The 14111-nt window shown below is 38.2% G+C and overlaps 2 protein-coding genes across 2 annotated transcripts in view; both read right to left on the bottom strand.

The window, feature by feature from the left end:
- Positions 1-1743: 1743 nt before the first annotated feature.
- LOC122002687 (ferritin-3, chloroplastic-like) overlaps positions 1744-14111 on the bottom strand; it is a 31339-nt gene continuing 18971 nt past the window's right edge. Inside the window, exons 2-9 of the mRNA XM_042557962.1 lie at positions 3749-3849; positions 3377-3460; positions 3233-3293; positions 3064-3151; positions 2629-2690; positions 2482-2547; positions 2094-2157; positions 1744-1996 (exon numbers count right to left, since the gene is read on the bottom strand). Coding sequence (XP_042413896.1) covers positions 1962-1996; positions 2094-2157; positions 2482-2547; positions 2629-2690; positions 3064-3151; positions 3233-3293; positions 3377-3460; positions 3749-3849 — 561 coding nt within the window. The 3' untranslated portion in view covers positions 1744-1961. The remainder of the gene's footprint in view (positions 1997-2093; positions 2158-2481; positions 2548-2628; positions 2691-3063; positions 3152-3232; positions 3294-3376; positions 3461-3748; positions 3850-14111) is intronic.
- Positions 10516-12619, bottom strand: LOC122002689 (ferritin-3, chloroplastic-like). Its single transcript, XM_042557964.1, has 8 exons — positions 12438-12619; positions 12073-12156; positions 11933-11993; positions 11759-11846; positions 11350-11411; positions 11203-11268; positions 10818-10881; positions 10516-10720 (listed from the first exon to the last, which is right to left on the bottom strand). The coding sequence occupies exons 1-8, from the start codon at positions 12581-12583 to the stop codon at positions 10686-10688; spliced, it is 606 nt and encodes a 201-aa protein (XP_042413898.1). The 5' UTR covers positions 12584-12619; the 3' UTR covers positions 10516-10685.

The following is a 14111-nucleotide window of genomic DNA, read 5'->3' as shown; positions in this document are numbered from 1 at the left end:
GTTGGAGGGGTATTATCACTAGTTTTCTCTTCAAAAAGGTAGATCCGTTATCTTAGGAGTCCTCCTAGTATTTGATCCACGGATATGGAGGGAGGTAAATGTAAGTACATAGGTATTAGGCGCATGGTAGGGTAACCATAGGTCGTTAGTTCCTGAGAATCGATCCCTGATTATTACGTCAGAGATACCATGAGTCTACCATCTGTGTTACATCCTGGGGGCTACTAGTTCTCTCTTTATGTCAAACTAAGAAGTGAAGTTGAATAAAATATGATTAAAGGAGCTTGGGATGTGATCTTGCATATGGAGCATGATGTGCTAGGACTCTTGAGCTATAAGAGTGATTCAGGAGGCCAAATCAGGAAGTTGGGTCATGGTGTTGGAATGGGGTACTGAGACATTGAACATTCAAAAGCAACTCGAGACATCACGTAGTGATGCCCCAGGTAAAATTGTCCTTCTAACACTAGACTCGAAATTCACAACCCTAAAATTGGGACCCTAAATTTCCTATTAGAGTTTCAAAGTATGATTCGAAGTGGTATAAAAAGGAATCTACGGTGTCTAATGATAATTTTTTTTTTGTCTATATTCTATTCCTTACATGATCCCACTATGATTTAAGTATAAGAACTTTACTGAGATGACTCTGTGATACTCTCTACAATCCATACAGGTCTGACCACATCATGAGAGAATTTTAAGCCGCACAGATTTCTGTAGCATCATGTCTACTAGAGCCATACCATCCAATTTTTTTTTTTTTTTAAAAAAGGTCACCCTGATTATCTTTTACAAGTACTTATTATTTGCCCCTCTCCCCTTCTCTCGTACATGTATCAACTATCAAGGCCCCTAGAACTCCATTAGCACCTTAGCACATTCCATGCACTCACATATTACTCTTCTACACGCTCCTTTGGAGACTTACTCTCCTAATCTATTAGGCGTGTGTTCATACTCCCATCCTTCTTATTCCCAATGGGTTGCGAGAGAGAAAATGGATGGAATAGTTTCATAAACTAATGATTTGAAAAATGTTCCACTTCCAATCCCAATTCATAAACCTTGTAGAGAAAGCTTATTCAAATTTATCAACACAATTGGTCTAGAAAATTTAGTTCTCGAATCCAAGAATACAATTTGATCTATTTTCATGAGGCTTCCTATAGTAAATCAACAATTTCACTATGAACAAACTCCTATATTCAAATTGGTACTTTGTAGATTTACTCAATGAGAGTCTGAAATAGCAGTTATACTCCTCCGAATAATTAAAGAAAGTAAAATAGTAAACAAATATAACAATCACTCCGAGTTTAATGAGCCCAGAGCCCATGGTCCAAAAAAAATGGACTAGGGAATTGACCACTTGCAATTGCAGCCGGATCACACCACCCCCTGTTATAGTTTGGGTCATGACGGGTAACCAAAGGCAGCTCGGAGGTCGCCAGCAGTGGGCAAGTGGGCAAGCTGCCGGGCGACGAGCGGGAGGTGGCCTCCGACCACTCCACTCGCCCCAACCCAAACTATAATCTAGGACAGTGAACCTAGGGAGGGATCATAACCAATTATGGTCGGAACATGACCATAATCTAGTCGTAATTATAAGTGATCCATCCCCTAATCCACTTTTTTTTATGAACGAAGGATCCCAAATCCATGGCATGAGGTCAACCCTTTCAAGTTATGACAACCACCCATAATTGCACATGTTTATTCCAACATGCAGTGTTAATCCAGTTGATTGCGAATGTTTGAACCAAGTTTCATAGTCAATCGAGACTAGACCACGACGTCATACATCAAATTTTATTTCCTCCAGAAACCCCATCTGGTTCTGCTCTCTACTTTCGACATTATCAAAGATTACACATACAGAAAGAAGCAAATGACAACTACAGCTAGAGACAGATGTAACTGATCAGGACCTCAACACTTTAGGCAGCCACAGCATCTCCCTAATGGAGGAGCATCTGGTCGAAATGCCAAACCCCTGCATATAATACCCAATCGCAAATAAGACATCTGAAGGTTATCTATAACATTTCAAAACAAACATCTAGAGATTATCTTAATAATGAAATCCTTACCATGTCCTTTCCCTAACCTTCTCAGCTGAGCAACGTACTCAGATATCTTCTTTATGGCTTCCACCTGAAAATGAGATGAAGATTACAAAGTTCTGCAGCAGCAAGCAAATTTGATTTTTCTAACTTGTTGTTTGACAGGTCATAAGTTTGCTATTACTTATTTGCTCCAATAGTATTCTAATAGCGATATAGAGATTGGTTACTGGAGAGTAGAAATTGGAAATAAAGCTTTTGTTTTCTTTTTTTACCTTGACCTTTCAATCTAATTATTCTAGGTTTTTGTCTATAATTTTGCTGATTTAAGTGAAATTATGTTGAATTTTTCTGAACAAATTAACAATTGTGTCAAAGTTGACAATCAGCTAAACCATCTTCATAATTATGTCACCTGCTCTCCGAGAAATTCACTCTCAATAAAGTCAGCGAGTTGAGCATCGTTGCAATTTTCAGCAATCTGGATTAAATTTCAAGACAATGTAAAAGTTAAAATATGAGATAACGCTAACTAGTTGGACCATGGTTCAATATCACTCACATTGTGTAGCTGGATCAGCTTCTCGTTCGTCAACTTCTCAAGAGCCAAAGTCAATTCCATGGCTAAAACAAAGCAAAACAATGTCACCAAAGACTCTACAAAATCTAAGGTTTGATCAAACTTAGCAGAGTAGGAAAAAAAAAATAAAAAAATGGAATGGTAGAAAACCAAATAATTCAATCTCGATGTAAAAATTTAGGATTCCGAATGAAAATATTAGGATTCTTGGAGCCTGACATTAAATTGTAAAAATTTAGGAATAGTCGCCATCGTTGTTAAAAAAAAAAGTCTCTCTCCTGGAACATCATCAATGAATAAGTAATAACAGGATAGAGTTCATCGATATTGAGGAGAATGGACGAAACAAATATTTATATGCAACAGTTACATAAAACGACAGAGTAGATTTGTGCCGATGCACAGATTCGAACTTACCATGCAATGCTTCTCCCTTCTCGGGATGATCGAATTCAGACGGTGGCATAACAAGAGACTGGAGTTTCACTCTTCCTCCTCGCTTGTTCTGATCACGGAGAGATTTAGAATCAGTTGTCGTAGTTCAGAGACAATAACAAACACCTTGAAATTTGAATGTGTAACTTACTTGGTATTCCATCAGTTTCTCGGCATGCTCCCTTTCCTCTTCACTTGACTCCTTGAAAAATCTGTAATGAGCAAAAGCAAGTCAAATATACTCAAGAATCACAACTAACACATGTATGAAAATAGAGAATAAACGCCTACTTACTTTGCGAGGCCTTTCAGCGCAACGTTGTCGCGGTCGAAGTAAGCGAACAAGGCATGATAGACGTAGGAATTATTGTATTCGACACTGCGAATGGAACAATGTTGACGAGATCACTGAGATTGATCTAATTAAATTTCTCATAGAAGGAATTTAAAGAACAGAACAAACGAAAGGTAAGTCAAACAAGACGCGTTTTCCAAGAACTATCAACTAACAAGGCAGCTAAGAACTCGCTCGCATTGTGGAGATCCCAGGTCATTTATCTCGAGAATGACAAAGAAATTTCATCGAAAAGATGAATCAACGATCGCAGGGAAAAAATATTACAATAAACATAAGATTAAATGAATGAGAGTGAGAAATAGAACCGACTTGATCTGTTGATTGATGGCAGATTCGCACTCATCGGCGTATTTCTGACGGCCCAAAGACAGATCTGGGGACGTCGGAATCAGAGCGAGCTCCTTCCCGATCTCCTCCATGTCTTCTCGCTCGAAGGATGCGAAGGATGATGGGTGGGGAATGAAAGGGTGAGGACGCGGGGATATAAAAAGGGCAGGGGAGAGACTGGATGGGCGACAAGTGGACAGTCAAATCATTTTCAGTCGGATGCGCGTGTGGACGACTCACGATCTCCACACGACTCTCTTCCTCGGCGACCGTGTGAAAGGAATCTTTAAGCCACAAAAAATAAAGTTTTGAAAACAAAAGGCAGCTCATAGCTTTTAATGCCATCCACGGTGCAAACGGAACTAATAATTCCATTTCCTTTTTTTGATATTTTTATCTGATTTTCATATTATCATTCAGATATTTCATTTTTCAAATATTTTAAAATTTATAATTAAATATTTTATTAAGTAAATATTTATAGATAAATTCGTTGAATATCAAATATCTTTAATTCTCTCCTTAAAAAATTAGATTTCAAAAAAATAATAATAAATAAATTAAATAAGTAATCAATGCCCACTTTTTTTGGTGGCCCCTGCTACACGTCACCCACGTGCCCCAATGCAAAGTCAGCCTTTTTTTTAATATTTTTTATATATTTTTTAAAAATATATTGGAGAGGATCCGCATGGATGCCCTAATAAGGAAGACGTGTGGCAGCCTCGCGCTTGTTGCGAAGACAATAACAAACGAGACTCACAGAAGTCGCATGTTGCTTCCCAGCTGATCATGGTCTTTGTGTTGATTTACAGTGAAACAACGTTCTAAAAGAAATCAAGAAAGTAGATCTATAAAAAGATATTCGGTAATTGACTAAAGCTCACCTATAAAATTTCAGAATTCCTAATTACACACTAAAGTTATTATTTTTCAAAAAGTGCATTTATTTCCGATAATACATACGCCTCTCGCCAACTGTTTATCCCATTCCCAAACATCAGAGCAAGTGAGCAACATATTCAAAATAAAAAAATTATTTGATTCGGATGCATGCAATCTCAACATCTCTTACTTCGCTCTCCCAGTTCACGGAAATTAAATCCCCTCTCTCTCTATTAGCTCGTCAAAAACAATTTCCTCAAAAGTTGAAACCCTCCACATGGATCTATCAACTCGCCGAAAGTGAATTAGGATCTACTGATAATCATTTCCTCTCCCATTCAAGTTTAGGGTTTAGTTTGACTTCTCATTCTGTATCCTGACTTTGGTCATCTCTCTCCTCTCCTATCTTGGATCACTGACCTAGTATTATAATTCAACCTCTCGATGAGATATGTTTCAGATTTCTATTGCAGTACCCATCCCTTACACATGTTTAGAGTTTGTCACACTTTAACTTGCATTCCTTTGATTTGATTTTGTGTTGGTTTGCATTGTCCTTAACCACCACGCTATTTTCTTGAAATCTGAAAATCCATCAATGACTTCTTATCAAAATTCATTGGTGGGCATGACATAGAGTTTTATCAATTTTAAAATCTGGTAACGGATAGACGTTAAAGGAGGATGAATAGTTCTGAAAATAAGTTAATCAAATTTTTTACTTTTACTTAGCAAGGATAGTCAAATTAATTAAATACAAATAATTAACTTTAAAATCAATAACAAAAATAAAGAGAATAAAAAGATTTACTTGATTACAACTTAGATGATTGTTAATCTAAAACAATTATAAGCTTCACTAAGAAAAATCTTCTTCGTGCAGGTGGAATAGCCTCTTACAAACTATGAATGCTAAAAAAAAATTATGAAAATGAATACAATGATTGTTGTTAAATTCCTAACTCTATGGAGTTTTGTATAGCCTCCTGAGATGATGTTACCGTTGGCTGACGTGGCTCGAAGGCACCTCCAAAAGGATCCAAGACGCCTCTAGTGTGGTTAAAGTTTTATATCCTTAGTGGCATATGTTAGGACCTTCGGATGGCTAGAGAGGGGGGGGGGTGTGAATAGCCTCCACTAAAAAGTCAATTAATTCCTCACAAAAACTTGTTAGCACAGCGGAAATAAACAAAAAGAAAACTGATGCAAGGAAAAGAAACAACCCACCACTAACACAACAAGGATGTACGAGGTTCGGGGATAACTTGCCCCTACTCCTCGGCGTGTCCGTAAGGTGGACGATCCCTTGATCTTTCGGTAGATCACACCCCGGACAAATTCCGGCTAAGTATTTCTCCTTCTCGGTGGAGTAACCTCTCCACACAAAGTCTCAGACAAGATTTGAAATGAAGCACAAGACTTACAGAGTTTAGTGGCCAAAAGGAATGAACAATCAACTTACAGCCACGATGAAAGCAAAGCGCAAAGACAGAAGAAGTTCCTCAGCCAAGAGCTCAAACACACACCACTCTTGCTTGATCGACAGAGAGTTTTTCAAAAATATTTTTCAAACCTCTCTTCTTCCTTCTTCTTATTGCTCTGCTTTCTCACTGTCTTCAGCTAGAGCCGAATCACTGTCACCTGTATCGAATCACTGCGACCAACTCAGGCGTCGCCAATCACTCTTCCTCCTCATCTGGTTCTCTGAACTCACACCAATACCATCCATGGTCTTCACTGGTGTTTCTGAGCTCAAACCAATAAGCAAGAGTCAAGCTGTTGCCAACTGATCGCAGCCAGTGAACGTTGACGCTCCAATTGCACAATTTACAGCGAAACACAGCAGAAAGAGCACTTGGTCTTATTCTTCTGATGGTGCTTAGTTTGAATTCAAGCATTGACACGACACCTGCAATCTGTAACTCAAAAAGCTTACAGCAGATGGTTAGATCAGATGAATCAGAAATCGCAGAGAAATATCAGAAGATAAACGACATCATTGTGGATCGGTCAATAGACCGATCCATAGCTCTCTGGACCGATCAGGACATATCCTGATCGGTCTGGGAGGCTTCTGATCGGTCTGTGGACCATCAGCCTATAGGTGGATCGGTCCATAGACCGATCCCCTATAGTCCTCTGAATCCTCCGCTTCCTTCTGATCGGTCTACAGACCGATCAGATAACATACAGTGAACTACTGTTTGGTTACTGATCGGTCACCAGACCGATCAGATAACCCACAGAAAGCTACTGTGTGGTTATTGATCGGTCACGAGACCGATCAGATAACTAAGGTATCACTGGATCGGTCGACAGACCGATCCAATGCCTCTGTTGGTTTTAGCGCTTCCCAGCCCTAAACCCTAACGTTTTCCTGGTCCAGAGAACGAGCTACCGAACCCTCTCTGACCTAATCTGGAGAACAAGCTACCGAGCCCTCTCCGACTTCCATGTCCGGGTCAGAGAACGAGCTACCGAGCCCTCTCTGACCTAGTCTGGAGAATGAGCTGCCAAGCCCTCTCCGGCTTCGTCCGGTCCAGAGAACGAGCTACTGAGCCCTCTCTGACCTAGTCCGGAGAACGAGCTACCGAGCCCTCTCGGACTTCGTCCGGTCCAGAGAACAAGCTACCGAGCCCTCTCTGACCTAGTCCGGAGAACGAGCTACCGAGCCCTCTCCGACTTCGTCCGGTCCAGAGAACGAGCTACCGAGCCCTCTCTAACCTAGTCCGGAGAACGAGCTACCGAGCCCTCTCCGACTTCGCGTGCCAAGTATCCGTATTTGGACTTTTCCTCTCCACATGATCAACCTTTATCATTAATCAGTCTGAGTTTAATTAATATCTGATACAAACTTAAATCAGTGTCAACATCAAAACAACAGTCAGGTCAGACTGTATTAACAGCATAGTCACCAACGTCTCTGCCACGTTGGAAGTCACCTTCATGAGGATTGACGACGCCTTCTCACCTCTGCTTAAGGCACATTCGAGTTCGCTCAAGGCGCCTTCGCGCTTTTTCATCCTAGGCGCCTGAGGCACATTTGAGGCACCTCGTGTCTCGAATGCGACAGCTTCTCTACCGAAGCTTGAGGTGTCTCCAAAGCCATTGGAGGCGTCTCGAGCACTATTCATCCGAACAGTCTCTTTCCCGTGCTCGTTTGGGTGATGCTCTGGCTGTTCGAAATTGAGCTCACCTGAACCCAACTCCGGTCTTCTCTTTGAGCAGACTTCCTCCCTGGCTTCTCGTCCCTCGGATTGTTGTGCATGTTCTCGCTCCACCAGTATACTCTTCCATATTTTATCGTCTCTCGAATGCACTGAGCCCGTCGACTCACTTCTCATGTCATCTTTCTCATCCGATGTGTCTTTCGCTAGATTTTTTGTGGTCCTAAGCTCTTGCACACTTAGACACAAGACATAAAAAATAAACATGAACTAACTTAACTTGGATGATCATATCAAAATCAACCCAGGGTACTTACAGTAACTACACTTTGTGCATCGTCAAATTGATAGGAATGTGAGAATTTGGTTTTTTCATTTATTAATTTTTATTTTTTAAACTGTAGGTGTTGGCAAAATTTTCAATGGACTATTGTTTAAGGTCACTTTAATATTTTTTTTAGTTGTAAAATAAGTAAAGGAAAGCAACATGATTATGTTCATTTACATGATAGACACAAAGATATCATTAAACAGTCCACTTTTACTATTTTTTAGATATAAAGATATTAAGCAAATTGCGGATCTATTGGTGAATATTTTCATAGTTGGAATTCAACGTCTCAAATGTTTTAGATTTCAAGTGTTCCAGTTACTTTCATTAGAAGAGATGTGTCTCCATTGCTTGGTATTGTAGACAAAGGTGTTTAAGTTCCTATGAATTCAACTAATGCATACAGTGACCTCTTTCTTGCTCATTTATTTTAAAAAAAGAGCCTACTAGATCAAAAATTGAGTTGCTTAAAATAGATTCCCATAGAATTAAAGTAAATGATGATGTTTTAGTATTTTGTAAATTATATATTTTGTATATATTTATGTGTGTTGTTTTCTTCTATTACATATAAGATTCCTATAAATATTCTAGATATTATTGATGATTTTGACAATCTAGGTAGATTCAATTGAGTTGTCAATTTGATTTTTTATATGAACGAACATTAGTATGTATGTAATAATTAGTATACGAAACAAGTTTGATTTTTGGCCCGGTGCACGAAGCTTCCGACATACGGGGTCTCGATTTTTGAACCGGTGCACAAAGCTCCCGCCATACGGGGTCCCGGGGAAGGATCCATTGTACCCATCCTTATCCTACTTTTTTTGCAAGAGGTTGTTTACAGGATTCGAACCTGTGATCTGGTCACATAGCAACAACTTTACCGTTACGCCAAGGCTCTTCTTCATTTCTAAGTTATTATCAATTTCTAAATAATTTTTTTTGATAAGTTATTGTTGAGCTAGTCCCTACTCTTTTTGAAAATATATTGGTTGAAAATCTTCCTTACCTCGATAATTTTTCGCATCCATTAGAGACTCATCATTACTTGCTATAGGAGCAAAGTACCCTAGTAATAGTGAATGTCGTAACTACATTATTCATCAAAACTAAATCAAGGAGCTAATAATAAAAATATTCAAATAAATAAAAGGGTAAAATAATTACTTAAACTTATAGAAGATAAAGGTATCCAATCTGAATCAAGTGACCATGTAGTGGATCCTCATCTTGAACTAGTTGTTTCTAGAACCAGGACTAGGAGAGGATGTGACCGAAGTCACTATAATTATAAGGATGCTACTATTGATAGTCCTATATGCCTCAAGATGGTACCTTAGAGGAAGAGGAGTAAGACAGAAATCTTCGCTCCTTCCATAAACATGACATGGAAGGAGTACAATTGGTTGAGGTATCAAAAAGCAATGTTGAAAAAAATATAAAAGTAAAGGTTGTTTTGGAAGCGGAAGGGGGAAAGAAAAAAATTGATGTGGATAATTTGCAATAACAAAGAGTTAGTATCTCAATTTTTGAAGGTAATTCTAAAGAAGAGGTCAATAAGAAGACAACAAGGATCGTTAAGCTTAACAAAAATGAGATTGGGAGTCATTGTTGTAAGATTGTATTTTCACATCAAGTATTTTGAGTATTTTGATTTTAATTACTAATTATATGTGTTTTTTCTTAATGATAGTATGCCAAGAAACAATTTAAAACTACTAAGAATAAAAAAATAAGATGAAGATATTGTCTACTTGTTTTATACATTGAAAAAAAAATTAAAGTATGGTAGTTTCAAGCCCTCATTACATAGTTATTTAATTATGTTACACGTTTAATAATTTACAATTGATTTTCCTTGGAGGCCTACTTTCAAATTTGTTTGGCAGGATGCACCTTTTTGTTCAACTATTACTTCCTTCTTCTATAGTGTAAAAGGTTCTATTTTTACAATCAGTGAGCTAATTGATATATATTCTTGAATTCTATTTAGGAGGGCTTTATCTAGTAGATCATATAACAAGGCTGTATATTCTTCATCTGGGTTCACTGTAAGGAACTAAACGAGCGGGGGTGGCCTCCGATCACCCGCCCCGACCCAAACCATAATCTGGGGGGCAGTAAACCTAGGGAGGGATCATAATTAATTGTGGTCGGATCACAGTCATAATCTAGTCGTAATTATAAGTGATCCATCCCTGATCCACTTTTTCATGGATGAAGGATCCCAAATCCATGGCATGAGGTCAGCCCTTTCAAGTTATGACACCCACAATTGCACATGTTTATTCCAACATGCAGTGTTAATGCAATTGATTGTGAAAGCTTGAACCAAGTTTCATAGTCAATCGACACTAGACCTCGACGACATACATCAAATATTACTTTCTCCAGAAACCCCGTCTGGTTCTGCTTTATACTTTCGACAACATCAAAGATTACAATAGAGAATGAAGAAAATGACAATCTACAGCTAGAGACAAATGTAACTGATCAAGACCTCAACACTTTAGGCAGCCACATCATCTCCCTAATGGAGGAGCATCTGGTCGAAATGCCAAACCCCTGCATATAATACCCAATCGCAAATAAGGCATCTGAAGGTTATCTACAACAATTCAAAATAGACATCTAGATATTATCTTAATAATGGAATCCTTACCATGTCCTTTCCCTAACCTTCTCAGCTGAGCAACATACTCAGATATCTTCTTTATGGCTTCCACCTGAAAATGAGATGAAGATTACAAAGTTCAGCAGCAGCAAGCAAATTTGATTTTTCTAACTTGTTGTTTGACAGGTCATAAGTTTGCTATTACTTATTTGCTCCAATAGTATTCTAATAGCGATATAGAGATTGGTTACTGGAGAGTAGAAATTGGAAATAAAGCTTTTGTTTTCTTTTTTTACCTTGACCTTTCAATCTTATTCTAGGTTTTTGTCTATAATTTTGCTGATTTTAGTGAAATTATGTTGAATTTTTCTGAACAAATTAACAATTGTGTCAAAGTTGACAATCAGCTAAACCATCCTCATAATTATGTCACCTGCTCTTCGAGAAATTCACTCTCAATAAAGTCAGCCAGTTGAGCATCTTTGCAATTTTCAGCAATCTGGATTAAATTTCAAGACAATGTAAAAGTTAAAATATGAGATAACGCTAACTAGTTGGACCATGGTTCAGTATCACTTACATTGTGTAGCTGGATCAGCTTCTCGTTCGTCAACTTCTCAAGAGCCAAAGTCAATTCCATGGCTGAAACAAAGCAAAACAATGTTACCAAAGACTCTACAAAATCTAAGGTTTGATCAAACTTAGCAGAGTAGGAAAAAAAATAAAAAATCAATCTCGATGTAAAAATTTAGGATTCCGAATGAAAATATTAGGATTCTTGGAGCCGACATTAAATTGTAAAAATTTAGGAATAGTCGCCATCGTTGTTTAAAAAAAAAAAGTCTCTTTCCTGGAACATCATCAATGAATAAGTAATAAGAGGATAGAGTTCATCGATATTGAGGAGAATGGACGAAACAAATATTTATATGCAACAGTTACATAAAACGACAGAGTAGATTTGTGCTGATGCACAGATTCGAACTTACCATGCAATGCTTCTCCCTTCTCGGGATGATCGAATTCAGACGGTGGCATAACAAGAGACTGGAGTTTCACTCTTCCTCCTCGCTTGTTCTGATCACGGAGAGATTTAGAATCAGTTGTCGTAGTTCAGAGACAATAACAAACACCTTGAAATTTAATTTGAATCTGTAACTTACTTGGTATTCCATCAGTTTCTCGGCATGCTCCCTTTCCTCTTCACTTGACTCCTTGAAAAATCTGTAATGAGCAAAAGCAAGTCAAATATACTCAAGAATCACAACACATGTATGAAAATAGAGAATAAACGCCTACTTACTTTGCGAGGCCTTTCAGCGCAACGTTGTCGCGGTCGAAGTAAGCGAACAAGGCATGATAGACGTAGGAATTATTGTATTCGACACTGCGAATGGAACAATGTTGACGAGATCACCGAGATTGATCTAATTAAATTTCTCATAGAAGGAATTTAAAGAACAGAACAAACGAAAGGTAAGTCAAACAAGACGCGTTCAACTAACAAGGCAGCTAAGAACTCGCTCGCATTGTGGAGATCCCAGGTCATTTATCTCGAGAAGATAAATGACAAAGAAATTTCATCGAAAAGATGAATCAACGATCGCAGGGAAAAAATATTACAATAAACATAAGGTTAAATGAATGAGAGAGAGAAATAGAACCGACTTGATCTGTTGATTGATGGCAGATTCGCACTCATCGGCGTATTTCTGACGGCCCAAAGACAGATCTGGGGACGTCGGAATCAGAGCGAGCTCCTTCCCGATCTCCTCCAAGTCCAAGGCAGCGGCCGCGGAAGCTTCGAGAGGCATGTCTTCTCGCTCGAAGGATGCGAAGGATGATGGGTGGGGAATGAAATTAAAGGGTGAGGACGCGGGGATATAAAAAGGGCAGGGGAGAGACTGGATGGGCGACAAGTGGACAGTCAGATCATTTTCAGTCGGATGCGCGTGTGGACGACTCACGATCTCCACACGACTCTCTTCCTCGGCAGGAAGACCGTGTGAAAGGAATCTTTAAGCCACAAAAAATAAAGTTTTGAAAACAAAAGGCAGCTCATAGCTTTTAATGCCATTCACGGTGCAAACGGAACTAATAATTCCATTTCCTTTTTTTGATATTTTTATCTGATTTTCATATTATTATTCAGATATTTTATTTTTCAAATATTTTAAAATTTATAATTAAATATTTTATTAAGTAAATATTTATAGATAAATTCGTTGAATATCAAATATCTTTAATTCTCTCCTTAAAAAATTAGATTTCAAAAAAATAATAAAAAAATTAAATAAGTAATCAATGCTGACTTTTTTTGGTGGCCCCTGCTACACGTCACCCACGTGCCCCAATGCAGAGGCCGTCTTTTTTTTTTAATGTTTTTTATATATTTTTTAAATATAGAAATCACCGAGTATATTGGAGAGGATCTGCATGGATGCCCTAGTAAGGAAGACGTGTGGCGGCCTCACGCTTGTTGCGGAGACAGCAACAAATGAGACCCACAGAAGTCGCGTGTTGCTTCCGAGTTGATCATGGTCTTTGTGTTGATTTACAGTGAAACAACGTTCTAAAAGAAATCAAGAAAGTAGATGTACAAAAAAATATTCGGTAATTGACTAAAGACCACATATAAAATTTCAGAAATCCTAATTAAGAACACACTAAAGTTGTTATTTTTCAAAAAATGCATTTATTTCCGATAATACATACGCCTCTCGCCAACTGCTTATCCCATTCCCAAACATCAGAGCAAGTGAGCAACATATTCAAAATAAAAAAAATTATTTGATTCGGATGCATGCAATCTCGACATCTCTTACTTCGCTCTCCCAGTTCATGGAAATTAAATCCCCTCTCTCTCTATTAGCTCGTCAAAAATAATTTCCTCAAAAGTTGAAACCCTCCACATGGATCTATCAACTCACCGAAAGTGTATTAGGATCTACTGATAATCTTTTCCTCTCCCATTCAAGTTTAGGGTTTAGTTTGACTTCTCATTCTGTATCCTGACTTTGGTCATCTCTCTCCTCTCCTATCTTGGATCGCTGACCTAGTATTATAATTCAACCTCTCGATGGGATATGTTTCATATTTCTATTGCAGTACCCATCCCTTACACATGTTTAGAGTTTGTCACACTTTAACTTGCATTCCTTTGATTTGATTTTGTGTTGGTTTGCATTGTCCTTAACCACCACGCTATTTTCTTGAAATCTGAAAATCCATCAATGACTTCTTATCAAAATTCATTGGTGGGCATGACATAGAGTTTTATAAATTTTAAAATCTGGTAACGGATAGACGTTAAAGGAGGATGAATAGTTCTAAACATAAGTT

Source organism: Zingiber officinale, chromosome 7A (assembly GCF_018446385.1).
Source record: "Zingiber officinale cultivar Zhangliang chromosome 7A, Zo_v1.1, whole genome shotgun sequence".
Classification (NCBI taxonomy): Eukaryota; Viridiplantae; Streptophyta; class Magnoliopsida; order Zingiberales; family Zingiberaceae; genus Zingiber; species Zingiber officinale.
Note: the sequence above shows the minus strand (reverse complement) of the source record. Positions and strands in the feature narration are given on the sequence as shown.